Source organism: Salvia splendens, chromosome 15, assembly GCF_004379255.2.
Source record: "Salvia splendens isolate huo1 chromosome 15, SspV2, whole genome shotgun sequence".
In the NCBI taxonomy this organism is placed as follows: Eukaryota; Viridiplantae; Streptophyta; class Magnoliopsida; order Lamiales; family Lamiaceae; genus Salvia; species Salvia splendens.
The window spans coordinates 2635653-2655965 of record NC_056046.1 but is presented as its reverse complement, the minus strand read 5'-3'; the positions used below and the strand labels follow the sequence as shown (position 1 = coordinate 2655965).

Genomic DNA, 20313 nt, shown 5'->3' with positions numbered 1-20313 from the left:
GAAAAGAAATAAGAGAAGAAAAGCATTATGAATATGATTGAGAAGAATCCCCTTGGAAATCATGAATTTTGATATAGTAACTTTCAAATACGGTCGTAACTGACACTCCTGCTTAACATCAAAATTTAATTTCGAATTAGATTTAAACATCAAGATCCAATTTCAAGAATTTCGAATTATGATATAAAGCTCTATTTGTTCTAGAATTTCCAAATACAGTACTAAATTTTTGCTCAGCTCAGCCAATAGGCCCAGCCCAATACACATTTTGCAGCGCTTGTATCGAAATTCTTTTTGAAACACTTTAAAATTTAGTTAAATACGTACTATAAAATACGATCCAGTTAAATGAAACTAAACACGCCAAACAATAAATTAGAAAAAGATTATATGAATTCATTTGAATGGAATTAGGTGCTCTCACTGTACAAAAGTAGACAGCAATTTTCTTCACAAAAAGCTAAATCTTAAATGCCAAATGATATACAATTCACAGTTCTAAAGCATTTCAAAACATACTCAAACTAGACAGAGAATCATGATACATCTTTTTATCAGAACTGAACAATTCGCCATCAACTATGAATCTCCCAGTACTTCACGTTTCTTTACCCAGTAAGCTCGAAATCTTTGTCTAGCATACTCCACGTAGTCAAAATCGATATCATTGACATGCGCCTGTGATCATAACAGAAAAGCACGAAACAGGTGAGTTGTTCTATCTCAAGAATACTTGAGAAATATGATTATGATGTGAGATTGGTAAAACATACCGAGATTAATCCCCATAACCCCCAAACAAGATGGCTAGCAAGAGTATACTTCTCCACTTCTTGATTCAATTGCTTCACCTCCGAGTCACTAGGTTGTTTTCCTGCAGCAAGGTTCGGGCACTTCAGATAAACTAGTAAACTATACTCCACAATTATGCAGTATAATCATCCACAATTACAGCTTTTCTCTACTCATCTTACAGAAATTGAGACTCCTAAGGAACTTATCATCTCAATAGAGTGGAACTGATACAAGCAATTTACCAATCAGTAAATATTATGGAAATTTAATTAACTAACAACCTGAGGCAGCCAGATAGACACGCAAGAATCTGTCACGCTCCTGCAAATCTGGATGAGAAGACAAACTGAATTTTAATTTCCCGATTAATAAAGGAGGTTGAGAAGTATGAGACAATATTTGAAGGGAAGAGTAATCCTCTACTTGGATATTTATTGTAGTCCAAGACATGAGGGGTTTCAGTATGATAGTCAGCAGCCATCTCACAAAAATGATTTGCAATGTCAAAGGAGATAGGGTTGTAGCTAGCGTATTCATAATCCTGTGGACCAACACAAGATAACCGTGATCAGAAGAAAGTACACGTGAAATCAAAAGAACCATCTTCATTTCATTGAGCTGATCACAGAGTCATATGTGTATCTCACTACTCCATTTAAACATAACAAGATAGATCATCCGATCAAATAACCACCTTAGAAACCACGATGAATGCAAAATGCTATATCAGAATCCTAAATCTGTGGCTACAAAGAATAACTATATTCAGGTGTGTACTGTAATTCATATACTAAATGCAGCTTGACTTGGGCTACCAGTTAATGTAGTTAAGGACCGAGTTGCCTCTAGTTGAACCATGCATGTGGTGAATTGATAGACGTAGAGCTACACTTGCACCTGGAGCAAATTAAGCAATAGCTCCATAAGATCAAGTCCTACTGGATGAAAACATGTTCATTACTGACCTATGTCAACCAAAGTCCACTACGATACCTGTCGGCCCATCACCGTCCTATCAGTCACTCAACCACATAGTCATGTATAGAGAAGAGCACAACTCTCAAAGAATCCACAGCCAACTAAAAGCTTAATCAAGTTAACCTACAGGTTCCTGAACATTAACATCTTCCTATAACTAATTCTGCTTCACATATCTTCCTATAGCCTACGGAATTTACATCATTAGAAGAAGGAATTTAAGCATTTAAACATTATTTTAGATCGATCTCCACTAACGCCATAAAGGCATAGCTTAAAACTCACAATTATGGTTATCGATCTGGTTTCTTCATCCATCATTATGTTACCATATTGCAAATCATTGTGGCAGAATCCTATACGATCATTGGTATGGAGTTTCTTCTCCAGAGCCGATATTTCAGCTTCCAGGTCCCCTAAGCGAAATTCCTTGGCTTCTGGAGGCGATGAAACACGTTTGGCTTCCGTAACCCATTTTCTGAAACATTATCGCATAAACCTCATGCAAGCAATAGAATCACAAGTAGCAAATATGAGTTACGATGAAATATCACTCTTTATACAGAGAAAGAAATTGTTAGAGAGAAAAGGGCGCACCGCAGTCTATCCCAGAGGACAATCTTCTTAGACCCCGGCATATCCAGGTCATGAAATTCTTTCATTTTAGAAGCTATTATAGCAGATATTTCAGGATCACGCAAATCAGCAGAAGAAAGTGTCTGAAAATCCGGCAATCAAACGCAATATGTTAGACATCTAGGGAGATCGTTCATTTGCAATTCGATTAATTAAACGACAGATGCTAAATTCATAGAAACGGCAAGAAACTCAGCCAAATTCAAATTTCTGACTGAAATAAACATCTAAAGAGATCGTTCATTTGCTTGCGCAATTCGATTAATTCAACCAAAGATGCTAGGCTCTTTGAAATAGCAAGAAGACTCGATAATTTCATCCGGCATAAAAAGCTACTAAATTCAAAATTTGCAAACGTAAAAGAGCTCAGGATTCGCCTCTACAGCTTCAATTAGAGAGGAAAACAAATTGAATCAAAATTCAAATAGTTGCGATTAATTACCCGAGCGTGAATGAACTCCTCAACACGGCCATTAGCGAACCGTCCGAGCAGCCTAGGCCCCTGACCTTGCTTCGACATGAACTCAAACGTGCGTATCTCATTCTCACGATCGAAGAACACATCCACACCGTGGCCGTAAATCCTGACCAACACTTTCTTCGATCTCGGCAGCGGGTCCTCGTGGCTGGAATTCCTAATCCACTTGATTTGGTAGACCTCGTTCGTCATGGCTCCCTTGAGCGGGACCACCTGCAGCGCCTGCGGATCGACGATGTCGCGCCACTCCGCCGCCATGCGCACGAGAATCTTCCTGGCGTCATCGGGAATACGAGCGGATTTGTCGGGAGATCCCATGGGAGATTGAATCGGGGGAGAAATGGAGGAATGTGGAGGGATTTGAACAGTTGGGGGGAAATCGAGAATTCCGCCTCACCAAGAGGAAACAAGAGAGACGAAGGCCTTCGGAAACGGAATGAATGCTAACCGTTGCCATTTGGCGGTGCTTCAACGGGAAACGGTTCGCCCACGTGGACGGCACATGACGTGGCATCTCAATCCGCAAGCTCAGCTATTTTCCTCTACTAAGACCATCCACAATAGGAATAGCCCAGCAATAGCCCAGCCATAGCCCAGCCACTGCCACATCATCAGCACTAAAAATCCTCCTGCCACATCATAAATAGCTCAGCCATAGCCTAGCCACATCATAAATAGCCCAGCCACATCACTAATAACAATTATATAAAATGACATAATTAACAATCACACAATATACGGAATTTAATTTACGAGACATATACGGGAAAAGTTTAATAATACTATTAAAATTTTAAAAAGTACAATAAATTAAAAAAGTACATTAATTTAAAAAAAAATACATTAATAAAAAGAGTGACAATTCACTCCTCGTCTCCGTCGCCGTCGCCTCCGTCGCCACCATCGTCGTCGCCTCCGCCGCCTACGCCGCTGCCGCCGCCACCGGTCTCCCTCCGTATAGCCTCCAACTCGTCCTGCAGGCTCATGAGCAAGGTTTGAAGCACGCTCTTCTCCACGGGATCCGTCGCCACCCGCCATTCGGCCATCGTCTTGATCAACTGAGCGCGTGTTTGGGCGCGAGCGAAGAATTTGAGGTCCTGGGTGGATTGGCCAAGGGGGGATGCCGACTGGACCTCATGGGAAGCCCCGGCGTTACTTCTCGCCACCTGCTGAGCGCGTCTGCGCCCAATCGGGCGAGGTCGGCCACCGACCGAACGCGGCGTGGGGAACTCCTGCGTCGTCTCGGGGAGGTCGTGGGAACCTCTGCTGCTGCCGCTGTAATCGCCGGTGTAGTTCAGTCGTTGCTTCTTCGGCCAGCCAGAGTCGACACCTACTCGGAACTTCTCGGACTCGCTCAGTACAAGATAGCAGTTCCAGTAGGTGAAGTCCTTGTATAAACCCTTCACTGGGAAGGCTTTCTCCGCTATTCTCCTGCAGTCATCCTCCGTTTGGCCACTGCTCATCATGCGGAGTGCGTTGGAGTACAAACCCGAAAATCGGGAGACTGCCGCCCTGATTCGGTTCCAGCCCTTCCGGCAATCCTCCCCGTTGCGGGGCCTCCCCTCCGGGCAAAATCTCTGGTAGGCTACTGCTATCTTGCCCCACATGTTGACGATCCTTTGCTCGTTCGAAACGAGAGGATCGTCGCAAACACTCACCCACGCCTTGCTGAGAGCGACGTTCTCGTCGTTCGTCCACCTCCTCCGTACCTCCTCCTCACCCGGCTGCGACGACTCGCCGACCTTCTTCTTGCCCTTCTTCTTTGGGGCGCCACGCCCCGGCACTGCCCCCCCTGAACTAGAGTCTCCGGAGCTCCGAGAGTATCAAACTCCAACTCATCCAAGGAGAAACTATCAAACCCCAAGGGTGTTTGGGTCGATGTGTGCGAAGACCCAGTCGAAAAATCAAAACTAGGGCGATAGACATCCCCCGCCGTCGCCGGGGACCCCCCAGGAGTCCCCTGTGTAGCCGGTACGACCCCCGGAGTCCACTGTGTCGCCGGTACGACCCTCGGAGTCCACTGTGTCGCCGGTGCTCCCCCGGGCATCATCTGCATCCCGGGTACCCACCCTGGTATCGGCGGAAACCCCCCCGGCGGACTCCCCCCCATTGGGGCCCCGGGCATCATCTGCTGCCATGGGTACATGTTGTAGTACCCGGGCACCTGACCCCATCCACTTCCCACAGGGATCGACGGAGTTTGTGACCCGCTACTCCCGGAACTAGGCTCGTTGTTGAGATCAATTTCCCGTTGTTGATCTTGAACAGAAAGAAAGATAGAGAGAGTACTCGTTAAAACAAGTGGTGCGAATGAAAATGACGAGCAAAGCGCGTATATATAGTGTTTCGGAAAAAAAAAAATTAATTTTCGCGCTGGGCGGTGCGCTGGGCGATCCGGGAGCTGCAATAGCGCCGAAAGGACCGCCCAGCGCCACGCCACCGCCCAGCGCTACGCGGTTTCTCTCTCCAGTCAGCGGCTGGGCGGCTGCAATAGACCGCCCAGCGAACCGCCCAGCACCGACGCTCGGCTGGGCGGTCGCTGGGCGGTTATTGTGGATGGTCTAACAATCATATCATATGTAAATCATAATTTAATACTCCGTAGTCGAATTAATTTTTTTCCCCTTTTTTATTTTTAAATACTTATCTATTTTGGAGATAGTAATACTTGTTCTCATACATTTTTATGCATTTACAAGATTTTTCTTTAAAATATTGATGATAAAATCGTTTTTTTCTTCAAATGCCAATACCATCCTTATGCAAAGTTAGAAACCCAATCAAGACTCTAGAATTTTAAAAATGGATTGATTTTTAAATTAGTACTTATAGGCGTTCGGTTGCTATGACTAATATCATAAGACTATCCATCTAAGATTAAGTTGTGAGATTATTTTAGTTGGAGGGGGAATGCTATGACTAATTATCATGAGACTATCATCTAGGATTAAGTTGAAGGGTTCAATCTTATGAACCAAACATTATGCATATTTAATTATGAGATTTAATCTTGTCAACCGAACACTCCTATAATTGATTGCGTATTAAATTAATATAGCGATCGGCATCGCAGGTTATCGAACCATATTTGGACAAAGGAAACTACTACTACTAATAATAAAAACAAATATATCAAAGTACAAGAAAATGATGTAACAAACTAGATCAGAGGGTCCACGTTCCATTTCCAAAGGGGCACCCAAAAATATACTACCTGCATCCATAAACAATAGACTTAGTTTTGTATGACATGGATTTTAAGATGCAATTAATAAAGTAAGAGATAAATAATGTTCGTGAATTGTGGGTCCAAATTATTAATAGTCTTTTAATATTTAAAATTTTTTATTTTTAGAAATTGATCTAATTTTAGTGGATGGTCTAAAATGGTAAAACTAATCTATTTTTTGTTGACGGAGGTAGTACTGCGTAGGAGTAGTAATTTTTCTAATTTTATTGCTACTAACTTACTGTTATATTTGTGTAATAATATTAATATATACTCCTCCACGATTGTCATCTTGCCTCTAAAACACTTGTGGCCCAACAACTAAGTATATTATAAGCCCAATCCTTCTCGTTCTCTTAGTTGTAACCATTTGCCATAATTGACAAAGATAAATTATTGGGTTCTGTGTTTACATTTGATATTTTAATTTTTGTTAGTTCAAAATTCATTTCAAGATAAAATTCAAAGAGTATACATGAAACATGTTTGATCATTTGTGGATGTTTTCGTGTCTAATCTTGTGCTTTGAGTGTATATCATAATGTAAATTTTACTTATATAGTTATTTGTTGCAATTTTGCACCCATAAATAAAAAATTCTAGATACGTTACTGTTGCACCGCTTTCACCTTCTAATGCCAGCAAGGACATTTTCTGATATAGCCGAATTTAGAGTTTTGTTTTTTAGATCCACCATCAATATTGGTAATCTACTTCAAATTGGGTCCAAAAACAATGCTAGGTTCTAGTAGACATGTTGACATGTTTTTAGACGAGGAAAAATACAATTAATAGATTAACAAATATTTAGGGCATGGGCGATGCCGGCCGGCCTCTATCGTGCAGCTTGCTACTAATAATATCAATATATCATAGGCAATAGTGCACAAATTATATAGATCATGCTTCCCTAACGTGACAACGTTAATTAAAATGAATTTGTTTCTTTATATTTTATTGTTATAAAATATTACCTTTGCTTTCTCTGTGACTTCATTAAAATCCAAATAAAGGGGCGTGAGATCTCGTAATGAATCCCCAAAACTATGGAAAAGTTAGAGCAATATTTTTCTTGTAATGGAAGTAAAGTTGTCATTTAATTAGGCAAAAATTGAACTAGCTAGCTTATTAAGATAGTGGATATCAAAAGTTGGTTGTTAACTTAATTTTAAATTTTAATATTATATAACTAACTTTTCCTTTCTTTTCCATGCCAACTTTGCTTTTCTTCGATCAATGGCCCCCGAATGAACCGGAGAGTGTAGTCCATCGCCATTGCTGCCGTCTCTACATCACTGCTGATGATCATGAGTTGAATTGGCCAAATTTACTGAATTCAAACCATTTTTAGTTCAAGATTTAGAAATCATGAGTATTGAAAAGAGGATTAACATAAGGAAGATGATCGAAAATCTCATCGTCGGTCGTGATTTATTCACCACTAAATCAACGGTAGGATCACTACCTCATTAGGAATTTTAATTGATGAAATAATTTTATTTTGTTAAGCTTATATTCAATGCGTTTTTAATCTCTTCGTTTATACTGAATTGTTGGATTCTCCTTATCTTCTCGAGAGGATCAACATGTAGTTATAATATTATCTAGCCTTACTTCACCCACCTCGAAAAATGTAATTAATTAACCATTGGAAATTATTCACAATTATTAAAAAAGTGTATTCAACTAGAATTGCAAGTTGATCTATTAAATTAATTAACTGCTAACTGTTCCATTTATGCTTCACTGGAATGAAGTTATCAAAGGAAAATTCTTGAATTTGTCCAACAATGATTTTAAACTCACACCCGTTTTTATTATACTATTATAAATTAATAATCGATGTTTTTAGGTTTGAAGAAATGAGAAGTATATGATTCATCTTGATTTGAGATCCATAAATTTTATTGATTGCCAAATCCATTCTGTTCAGAATTATTTAAAAATTCTGCACATATCATCCAACCAATCAACACACTAATTAACAGCTTTCAAAACATATGATAAACAATTAAATAACATAAAGAAATAATCTTTTTAAATCACATAATACTATTTAGAGTTTTTTTAAACACGAATCTTGTGAGAACAAAAGCCATTGTTATTAAGAAAATTCACAATGATACCAAATAAAATCAGGGCCGTACACGTGTACGAAGCGAAAGATCGACGGTGATGAAGAAGGTGGCGGGTGACGTAAGACGGTGGCTGCCGGTGGAGCAAGTGTCTCGCGTGCCGATCGATCAACACCAAAAGAAAACTTTTGAAGACTCACTAATAATTAATTAAACACGACTTTGATCACAAATGTCTAATTAATTAAATCGGATGATAATCAAATATATAATGAGCCGTAAGCATCGAGGGGGGTAGAATTTGTCCTTATTAGGGGTGAGTCACGGCTTCAATTAATTTTTAAGTACAATTGATTAACAAATAGTAGGGATTAAATAATGATAGATTATCACATGGAAGGATGCTTCTACATAGGGGGTTTTGAGAAAATAAAAAATATTTAAGAGGACAAATTCCGTGTCAGAGAATCCCAGTCTGAAATTTGTTTTTTTTGTGGGTATTTTGTTTGATGCACGAACATGGGTTATGTGTTTTCTCTACCCAAAATTAAACAATGATTCGAAAACACTAAAAAAGAAGAACACTAGGGTGTTTTTGGGGATGGACCACCACAAATCTTTCAAATAAAGACCCTTTATAATTTTACTATCTCGTGAATTATTAAGTTTCGGTGTTTGTGATTAATGAATTGAAGAAACTGAAATACCTTAATTGCCCTCGACACCTAGAAAAATATTACAAATGTCTTTGTTGGATTCCTTAAATTTATCTTGTACGCCATTGTTTGTCACCGTTGATTCTTCACTAGGCTACCATTCCGAATTCTCGTTGGTCGCGATTAGTTTTTTGTCAGACCACTACATCAAGTCGGCTCTCAAATGTCTTCGTTGATTACAATTGTCTATTTTTTTACATGCCATTGACCCGAACTATTTAAACCCTTAATAAAAGCATCACGGTTACATACCAAATACGTGTAAGAAATTATCCAAAAAACTAAATTGTTAGAAAAAAGAAGTAGTCTAATTTATAAACTCTATATCAGTTGTCCATATATTAGAGTACATATAAAAGTTTAAAATTTTCACAAGATGTAAATCTACTAACTCTAGTAATTAATTGGCACTAGATTACAGATACAATTTACCCACCAATTGGAGCATTCTTAAATTCCCCACTCCATGTGCCGAAATTAATATTTGTTACAGAACGCCGTATCATAATCTTCACTTCCACATGACCTTGTCCATGTACGATCTATAAATAGCTATTCATCATTAATTATGAATTAAACAATCGAATATACTTAAGTAACTACTCACATTACATAATCCGACTCTGCTAATTTTTGAATTTGAACTAATTGTTGGATGCCAAATCTACTACACTTTCTTTACTAATTTTCATCAAAACGTGACGTTTTAACATTTCTTAGTGCGAAAACTTCTATTTTCGGTATTGAACCAAATTAAAATATTTAAATACATCCATGCTAAATACTCAAGCTACGTACTCAACTTTACCATGTACGGACTACCAAGAAATTTGTATAATTTTGAGAATAGGGTACGTATTAACATAACAAATTTTATAATTCTGAATAATTGACAATAATGAATAAATTGGGATATTAAATTGACCATTATTAAGTTGCTAAGTCATGTGAGAAAGTTTATTTCGATGGCGTCACATCAAAAATAAAGAGGCCGACGACGTGTTCGATTCCAATTGGCCGGTTAAATTTTTTCCAATTTTTGAAGCATACTCTAAATCAACAGCCACCTCTGCATGTGCCCACTTTTATTTTTCACTGTATATATACTCGTTCTCACTCACACACATATATACACCTTGAGTGCGTGTATACACCGGCTGATGTATGTGTATACGTATGCATTTATTCTATGTATAATTAATTAATTATTGCTAAACTATGAACTTTAATTCAATTCTAATTGGTCTTGTGTACTGCATAGAAAATGGTGAGCTATACATGATTTGACAATTAATTTTTATTTTTGTCCATATAGGTCTAGAAAATCAGAAAGAAAAATCGAAATATAATTTGGATTATTATTTAAAATTGAAAGGTTTTTATGGGACATTTTTAGAACATTGATGGGAGTTAAAAATGACTTACAATCAATGAACATGTAATTTTAATAATTAATTCCCTAAAGAATTATATTTCATGTTGTAGACAAATAAGAAGATGAATTAAACTAAAACAAATTTTCGGTTCTTTGTATTATTGAAATTTTATTTAATAGGTTATTGAAATTTTGTTCTGTCTTCTTTGTTCACATTAGTTCTGGTTCTTTTATTTCATCTTGTCATAGTGTGACCGAGTTTGTTAAATTATTGTTAAAAGTGACATATTAAACATAAAGTAGCCTTTAAAAATAAAATGTTGTATTTAACCTAAAGTGTGACCATTTATTTACAATAATAAGGAGTAGTATTATTTTCATAATGAAGCTGAAAACTTGAAATGCCAACATAGATAAAACGTATGACAAACTCGTTGTCATGTGGTGTGCATTTGACGCACTTGACTTGAGCAACTAGGGCTTCTACTCACTCTAGACACCTGAATGTTTGCATATGGAGCACCTGCTCACCCAGACCAGGCAGCTAGACCTAACACTCGAATTTGCACATTTGGTGCACATGCACACCCAAAATTTGCATCAAGACCTGTCATAATTTAATCATGATGCTAAATTGTTATTTATATGACTTATTAAATTTAAAGCACGGCATGATGCAGGAAAAATATTTTTCTATTTTTTTTACTAATTACAATTTGGTGAAGATGCATGTATCAAGTATCAACTGTGGTGAATACTTGAGTGGTGAAATCGGAAGAGAATAATTGGTTACAAAACCTTATTGAAACGTTCTCCGCGAATTGCGACTACTTGCCGCCTCCATATACTTTTCAATTACAAAAAAAATGACCTTTTCCACAACTCATTAATTTAATCGAATAATTTTTAAAACGCTTTTACACTTTGCAAAACAACAAAAGGCGTGGCCCAAGCTATGAAGATAATTAGATGGATAGAGATGGCAAGGATTCAACAACATAAACATATATTAATTAAATTAACAGAGCACAATTTTGACCCTTTTCATGTCTTCATTTCCACTAATTAAATAATCCAAACCTTCTTTAAAGTTAAAACACTCTAATTAAAATATTTCTTCCTTCTCCATCTCTCTTTCTTCAAGGTAGCGTATGGAATAGAGCTGTTTTATATACTGAAGTCAGCGACTTTCCTCTCTCTCTCTCTAAAGCTTAATCTCTCTTGTTTTGCCAACTTCCTAAATTAGGTTTTTCAGTTCTGCAACAACATCAAGCTTCAATCGGAAACTGCACGTTCTAATTTGCTGCGATTCAATCGAAGGAGTCAAATGAGACAGCAGCGATTATGTGCAGCCGCGACTTGCTAAAGAGGATGGAGAATTACAATCAAGGAGATCTAACCGACATAATCAGAGCCACCAGCGGCGCCAATCCGCCAGCTGAAACCCCTGCACTCGAGTGGCAGTTTCCGACCAAACCGATCGCCTTCTCCGCCGCCGATTTCGGCGATCCGTTCGTGCAACTCGGTGATCCGCTCATCCACGCGCCGCCTCCGCCTCAGCCGCTGCCAGGATTCTTCGACATGATCAAACCTAGCATCGACGCCGCTGGGATGAGATTTGGGGGAAATAGCAATCTAGGTCAAAAAATTAGCCTCGATGAGGAGATGAAGAGACCTCCGAATATCTTCTCGAGGATGCTCCAGATCTCCCCCACCGCGAAGCTGCCGATTCCACTGTCGCCGTGCGATTCTTCTCCGGCGGCGGCATCGGCTCCGATGTTAGTGGCGAATGATCATCATGGCTTAATCTCTCCGAGCAACAGCTCGAGAGGGAATTGCTTGATTGAGAGCAGCCTGCAGATCTCATCTCCGCGAAATGCGGGGATCAGGAGAAGGTGGGGAATTTTCTTTTCCTTGAAATGATGGCTTTCTTAATTAACATCCAAATCCAAAATTAGGGATTCATTAATTACGCAATTAATGAGAGCTCCAAAACACCATTGAAATCAGGAAGACTTTTCATTAATTTAAGTCTTTGTATTAATTTAGCTCACTCTATCACATGTTGAGGATCTCAAGATTATTAGCTTCTTTCTTTTTTTCATCAAAAGTTAGTGAATCTCTGCGAGTACCATGAACATCTGACTTTTTCTTCCATGCCACTGTGAGCCATATCCCACAAACACAGATTTTTTGTGTCAAGTCTTTCAAATTCTCCACCACTTTAGGCTTTTTTTAGTGAAAAGAAGAGATTCATAAAAAGGCCACTGATCATGTCTGGAAACTGCACACACAAAATCATATGTTACCACTTCAATCATTAAATATATTCATTTCATAATTTTGTGACAAAATCATCTGATTCTTTTTAATCAAATTGTTTTCATGCAATGAAAATGATCAGAAAAAGCCAGGCGAAGAAGGTGGTTTGTATACCAGCTCCGGCGCCTGCAAACAGCCGGCCCAGCGGGGAAATCGTGCCCTCGGATCTTTGGGCGTGGCGAAAATACGGGCAGAAACCTATCAAGGGCTCGCCCTATCCGAGGTATAATTAAGCTTCCTTTGTTTCCATACATAGAGAGAAAGAAACCCTTGTTTGAGTCCTTATATTAGATCTTTTGATAAATTGACATAAAACTAATCATTACATAATTATGAATTATGATCAAATTATGTGGTTGTATTGGATAAGCATTTTTTTAGTATTTTAAATTTTAAATTATCAACTGAGCTACTCTTCATCCATCGTCTTGGAAAATCTAGGGGTTACTACAGATGTAGTAGCTCGAAGGGATGTTTGGCGAGGAAGCAAGTGGAGCGGAGCCGAACCGACCCGAACATGCTGGTGATCACATACACGTCGGAGCACAACCACCCATGGCCCACTCAGAGAAACGCCCTGGCCGGCTCCACGCGATCTCAGCCGTCCAAAGCCGCCGCCGCCGCCAAAACCTCGCCGAAGCCGAAAGACGAGCAGAAGGAAACCAGCACGGAGGCCGCCGCCCCGTCGTCGACGAATTCCGCCGCCGTGAAGGAGGAGGTGGATCAAGAATTTGACAACAACAACAACAACAACCAAACAATGGCGGCGGCGGAGGAGGAGGCGGAATTCGACGACGGATTCTCGCAGCAGAGCTACAAGCCGGCGTTGCCGGAGTTCAATCAAAACGAAGACAGCTTCTTCGCCGGCCTCGGCGAGATCGAAGGCGATTCATTGGACTTGCTTTTCACACAGAGATTTGACTGCCGTGATCACGGCGGCAAGGATTTGGACCCGTTCGGCTTCTACGATTGGGGCGGAACCGCCGCCGCTGCCGCTTCCAGCGGCGGCGCAGGCGGAGAGGATGAGAGGGATTCGTGACAGGATGTTAAGCAACAGAAGCCCCCACTTAGTTCCATGCATGATTTATTGAGTGCGAGTTTTTTACACGTGGCCGTGGGGAGGGTTTTTTTTTCCAACTTATCTTTATTTTACATTAGTTTTTTTATTTTAATTTTAATTTTATAAGGTTTAATCTAGATTCAGCGATTATATGGTGAAAAAAGAGGGTTTTATTTGTATGATGATAATTAATTGAGACTGGTGGTTAATATGGGAGCAGTTTGGAATATTGGTGGATGGGACAGCACAGAAAGCTGAGGAACAGAAGGTTTGAACAGTGGGAAAAAGTACATTTATCAGACATGAAAGGATGGCTCAATGAAGGGATTATGATGTGGGATGGGACTCCAATTTTACAAGTGGGATTGATTAATTAATTACTCTCATATATACATATATTATTAATTATATGTGTATTGCATGTGTGCATAGTTTATAATGTAGGTGTAGCCATGAGATACTAAACTTTGGGTTCCTCCGCTTTCTGTTCTTTAATCTTCATTGTTGTACTAGTTAATATAAGTTTTTTTTTCTGATTTCTTGATTTAATTAATGCTTGTGGTTGAGGTGGAATCATTTCAATTGTTTCAACTTTCAAGACATAATTGTATTGTATACTTTGTGAATATACTACAGTAGGAAATGATTAAATCGGAAGTACAGTTTAGACATGCAAATAATTGAACTCTACTCTACACATGCAATGCAATTTACAGAGAAAATGGAGGTTTAATTATTGGGAAGCATCTGCATATTCATTCAGAGAAATTACACTATTTAGACATACAAATGGTTAATTTTGTTTTGATTACAATTTGAATTCCACGCCAATTATTTAGGTATGGCAATATGACTTATATAATAAAATTCAAGATTTGAAAATGAAGTAAGTACATTCTTGGAATGCCAATGCATCAAATTCGGTTGTATATGTTCCTAAATACTCCCTCCGTCTCTTAAATATTCTCACGGTTTGATCGGGCACGGTGACACGAGTTTTAAGAAATGTAATAGAAAGTGAGTTGAAAAGATTGATAGGATGTGAATCCTATTTTTAAAATATTAGTTTTATAATAAAATGTGAGTGAGAATAAGTTAATTGAATATGAGGTCCATTACTAAAATTGGTAAAAAGTGAAATGTGACAAATTTTGTGAAATGAACAGAATTGAAAAAATGTAACAAAATTTCACGGAGAAAGTATGATAATTGCAAAACCATAGTCTTCATCTATTTTTAACTTACACATAGGTCGGTCGGTAAACTAATTATTTTCCACAATCACTTCTATAATAGTGTTGGTGCAATTGGTAAGCGACGTGTCAAATCCATCCATCGATTAATAAGTGATGAGAGTATTTTTGGTACCCCAATGCAACTCAAGTCATTTCCTACAATGAAAAAAACAAGAAAAGTCTAAAGTTCATTGGATTTAATTAAATTTGTGTCAAGAGCATTTATAAGATATGTGTATTGGGGTGACTGTTTGAGGTGTGATGATTTTGATTGGATATATCGCACTATAGTCCATAATTAAAATCATTACAATGGCCATGCAATGATTTTACTTAAAGTCGTGCTTATAAAACATCTTATCGCGCTTTTCTCCTAATTTTTAGTCGAATTTCGCATCATTAGTGTTCCACTTCACCCAAATTTAACGTTATCCTCCGCCTAACCAAGTTTGCTAATCAATTTCACAACATAGGACTATATATATATATATATATAAAATTAAATATAATATTTTTTTTCCTGGAGATTGACTGAAAAATGGAAAATTACATATAAACTTTACGAATTTGAATAATAATTGCAATTTTTTTTACTTTGCATCTTCAACATTGCAATTTTATGAAAATATAAATAATTTAATTAAACTAAAATAAAATATAAATAAAAAACTAAATTATTACCCCGAACTTTTGGCATAGAAGATACAAAACCAAAAAAATAATTTAAAGTATTGTGAATAGACGATTCGAACAGGTCACACTTATCTGGGTGTTATTAGCGACTAATAGATGATTAAACAACTAAACATTATTTAATAGTTAAGCTTAGTCCCACATATCTCAGTTATTGCTTAGAGAATCCATCTTTCGTTTTCTCATGAGAGTACTATTTTTTTTCCTCATTTCGGCATAAGTAATTCTTGTTTGAACCTGTTGTAATTGACCGCACACGTAGTCATTAAATAATTATATTTATTAAGTGTTTCGCCATTTTCTTTCTTTTTTTTATCGCAATCATATACATAAAAAAATCCACCTCACTGCTATTTATATTAACTAACATAAATTAAATACTATAATAAAATAAGTTTCATTTTAATTTCTACTCATAAAATAAATTAAAATTTGTATCACATTCACACCTAGGTGTGCATACTTTTCTAAGAGAGAACAAAAATATTACTAGTATTTTACATTTAATTAGACCAATGAATGATTCAAAGCAATAAACAACACCAATCAACACGTGAAATTCTATGTGTAAGTGAATAAACTAATCCAATAGTAGCCTCCCTAACAAAAAAAGAAAAGCTATATATACTTGTTTTATTTTTAAGTATATATCCCAAACATATAAACAGATTTTTGTAAAAAAAATATATATATAAAATTTAATCTCATTTACTAATATAGTACTACTCCTCATGAGTCCCAAAAAATTTTTTACAATTTTTTTTATAATTCTCTTAATTCTTTATTAGCTCTTTGGCATTAAATCACTGTCAGAAAATAAGTTTTAGCATACTACAAAGTTTATTGTATAATTTTCTTTTCGAATAATTCTGTTAATTAGTATAAATATTTCAATCAATTTGTATAAATTGACTATAATATCCAGGAAAGCGCACTCATAATATCTTTATTTTCCAGATTATGTTCAAGTCAAGTCATAAAATTACTTTAGGAAAAAAAACTAATGTGATTATGGCGAATACTTTAGTAAAAACTATAAAGCGCACTTATAATACCATGCGGATATAAAGTTTAGATCATGTTTAAATTTTAGTTAAAATCGCATTCACTAAACACGATTACTGATCCACTACTTCGACGTGGCGATTTTGTAACCACCCGGAAGTTCATGGCAGTTAATTCAGCGACGTCGTTTTAACCTTGGCCGGGAATCCTCTCCATTAGCAAACATTCCGGTTCTCTCCACTTTCATCATGAATCGCACTAAATTGAAAGCTCAATCCTCCGTATCTATGTACAGTTGGTGTAGATAAGGAAGAAAATGGCAACTATTGTAACTCATTTTCCAATCAAATCAAATACGATAATGAAGCTGAATTTAGTCGGCCAATGGGTTTTAATGGGGAGGCGACGCCTGAATCCGTTTTCCGGCGGCCGCGCATTTTCCTCTGTGGTTAATCAATGGGACGGCGGTGTTTCGATGGTTCAAGGTGCGTCCAGAGGCATCGGCCTTGAATTCGTGAGTTCTCACTACTTTTTTTTCGCACTATGATGTAATGTAGATGTAGATTTTTTAATTAAAATGCGAGATTTTTGTTTTGACAGCCTAATTTGATTTCGTGGAGTGGTGTTCTTCTCTATTTCATATGATTTCAGCTTCTGCTTAGGATGTGATCTAGGTTTCGATAGTGACATTGCTTTAGTTTGATTGATTATGGTATAAGCTATGGTGAATATGCCTAAATTTATTGGTTTCTGATTTAGGTGTGGGTGAAGATTGATGATTAGGAAATCAGATACACTGTTTCACTGGATAGTAAATAGTGGTTGAATAATGAAGTTAGGTTTGTGTGAATTATTAGTGATTAGTATTTAATCCTCTTGATTAGTTTTAGAATGAACTTTATTTGGTGTTGCTTTAGGTTAAACAATTGTTAGAGAAAAGCAACAAAGGGCATGTTGTGGCAACATGCCGGAACCCCAGTAAGGCGACGGAGCTTCATGAGTTGAAGAATAAGTTTGCTGAGCGCTTGGATATTCATCAGCTAGATCTCACAATAGATAGCACAATTGAGGTATCAACCCCATGATAGCCTTATGATGTTTTTTGTAGCAATTTTAAGTTCTGTTGTTCAAATTTTTGCACTCAATATGTCAAATAGAATGAAATGTGTCATCAGATATCCTTATACCATACATGGATTTCCAGGAAACAGCTAAGTCTGTGAGAGATAAGTACGGTTATCTGAACCTCCTCGTAAATGCATCTGGAATTTGAACAGTGCCAAATGTTATGCAGCCAGGTAGAGATGTCGCCTCGTTTGTGTTTGGGTTTAGGCAGATAAAAGTAGATTCTGATGATGTTTAAATTTGAGATAATCATTGTGAGTTTTCACTGTATTGAGTAGCTGTTTTTAAGTTATGTTTCAGTACAGAGACCACATTGAACAAGGTGGAGAGAGCTTCCTTACTTCTCGCCTATGAGGTCAATGCCGTTGGCCCTATCTTGGTCATCAAGGTATGATCAGTTACACACATAATAGTTAACGAGTTTCCGGGCAAAAACACAACTGTGCTCACGATAGTCATGAACAGCATATGTGGCCTCTGCTCAAGGCTGGAGGCGGCACTGGAACTGAACGAGACGCTGCAGTTGTCGCCAGTATAAGTGCCAGAGTGGGTTCAATCGGAGATAACCGCCTAGGAGGGTGGCATTCATACCGAGCTTCTAAGTCTGGACTTAATCAGTGTAAGAAACATGTTGGTTTAGAATCTTGAAATGACACTAGTGGTTTTTAAACATGACAAACTCATTCCTGAATTTGGCAGTGACTAGGACTGTGTCAGTCGAATTCACACGGAAAAAAGATCCAATTATATGCATTCTGTTGCATCCTGGAACAGTAGATACAGATCTATCAAGACCATTTCAGAGGAATGTTGCAGAAGGCAAGCTTTTCACCAAAGAGTTTTCTGTCCAAAAATTGCTGGCCATCATTAACAGTGTGAAAGCATCTGATAATGGTAAGTTTTTTGCCTGGGATGGTAAAGAGATTCCTTGGTGATATGAACAAGTGTGAACATGTGCGGTACTAGATTATAGGATGAAATAATGTATCACACCATCTTTGTCTTTCTTTTGGTGGAGAAGAGTGATTCACTACGTACTCAAATACTTGATTTTTTTTGTTGTGTTATTACTATGTGTTAAAACTCATTGAATCTTTATTTTATGAGTTTATTGTTCGTAAATAAAGCTCGATACCTGTCCTCTGTTTGAAAAAACAAATCTCAATTCCATTGATAAGACATACATATATAATCGTAGTCAATGTAACTAAAATGTGTAGTAAATAAATGTCAAGCTTGTTTTTTCTACTATTTTAGTGTTTAAAACATCAAAGGAATTATACACTCATTAGAAATAAAGTACTTACAAAAACCCAATCCTTTACTATAGTTTTTCATTTGGACACGCATTCTGCTTCATGTGTGTATATGATATTATTAGGTTAATCTAGATTTTAAAAAAGGTTAGACTTTGATCTTGCACATGCAAAACAACACTAAAATAAAATTTAAAAGAAAAAAGAATAGAGGATAAGCTTGATGTGGAAGTAACGGTTAATAAATACAGTAGCGTACATGTGTACATTTATCTTTTCTCTAATTTTGTTAATAACCCCAATACCCATTAGTATCATCCAAATAATTAGGAGGCTGGTTAACCGTTATAAAATCCCATCAAATAACCTCCACTCCCACGTCCCTAATATCGAAAAGAAAATACTTACAATTTTGTTTAGTAATTTATGAATAAAAAACTTGTTTTAGAATGAGTTAGTTTTAGTAAGAGTGCCTAAAAAAACAGACAACATGAAAAAACTAATCATTTTCTTGAAATCCTAGCTAGATTGTGATTAATATTCCTTGTATGAATCTTTGCTAACATGATCTAATCTCCTAGAAGGTCAACGAAGAAGCATGATTTCAAGGTGAAGAAGAAGAAGAGTTACAGAATCTTCTAGAATCTCCATTGATTCAAGAACTGAAAATGTTGTGGAACATCAAATACTCAAATCCAATCCACATTTACTAGAAAAAAGGGATCATTGATTTTAGCAAGCAAGCCGTTATAATTAACCGTTTCATTGCTAATTGTTTTAGTTTAGCCTAATCTTATTGATGTTGTTTTTGTTTTAAGGCAACCTCTTCCGTCCTTACAAATTAGGATGTTAGTTTATTAGGATCTTTACTTCAGGAGAAAATATTGTTTTTTATTTCCTAGTGTAAGTTACCTGATCCTAACATTGCTATATGCAATGAGCATTTATTTAGTAATTATTGATTAATTAACTCCAAGTGCGATTGATTGTGCATTTACTTAGTGTGTTTGCTTAAATTAATTCGTCATAAATAAAATCTTAAACCCGCAATTAAAAAAGATGCGCCGTTTATCTATTATTAATCACTCGGCTCACGAATTATCCCATATTATTTCAAGACATATTCTACAACTTTTTAACTGTCAATCGGAAAATTTGCACAAAGCATTCTTCAACTTTTGCATGACACGGTTATTTGACATAGTCAAATTAACTTCAGCAGTTGGTTTTGGAGAGAGTAATTGTAGGAAACTCTGTTACAATACTTCTTGGTGGCTAATTTTACCAATTAATTTCTTTTATCACACGAACAATACATGGAATTAAAACAATCAA

General features: G+C 37.1%; 2 protein-coding genes and 1 pseudogene across 3 annotated transcripts; 2 read left to right on the top strand and 1 right to left on the bottom strand.

Moving 5' to 3' along the window:
* Positions 1-375: 375 nt before the first annotated feature.
* On the bottom strand, positions 376-3309 carry LOC121766592 (probable choline kinase 2). Its single transcript, XM_042162872.1, has 7 exons — positions 2852-3309; positions 2371-2492; positions 2059-2251; positions 1219-1336; positions 1077-1124; positions 774-874; positions 376-678 (listed from the first exon to the last, which is right to left on the bottom strand). Exons 1-7 carry the CDS (start codon positions 3203-3205, stop codon positions 580-582), a joined length of 1035 nt encoding a protein of 344 aa, XP_042018806.1. The 5' UTR covers positions 3206-3309; the 3' UTR covers positions 376-579.
* Positions 3310-11349: 8040 nt separating this feature from the next.
* On the top strand, positions 11350-14213 carry LOC121769463 (probable WRKY transcription factor 35). 2 transcript variants are annotated; one of them, XM_042166267.1, is made up of 4 exons: positions 11350-11426; positions 11529-12177; positions 12687-12827; positions 13046-14213. In XM_042166267.1, the coding sequence occupies exons 2-4, from the start codon at positions 11627-11629 to the stop codon at positions 13641-13643; spliced, it is 1290 nt and encodes a 429-aa protein (XP_042022201.1). In that variant the 5' UTR covers positions 11350-11426; positions 11529-11626; the 3' UTR covers positions 13644-14213. The 2 variants fall into 2 exon arrangements, with proteins under 2 accessions (XP_042022201.1, XP_042022200.1); XM_042166266.1 differs by lacking the exon at positions 11350-11426 and having other exon boundaries at positions 11433-12177.
* A 2617-nt stretch (positions 14214-16830) lies between these two features.
* Positions 16831-18789, top strand: LOC121767674 (annotated as a pseudogene).
* Positions 18790-20313: the final 1524 nt, after the last annotated feature.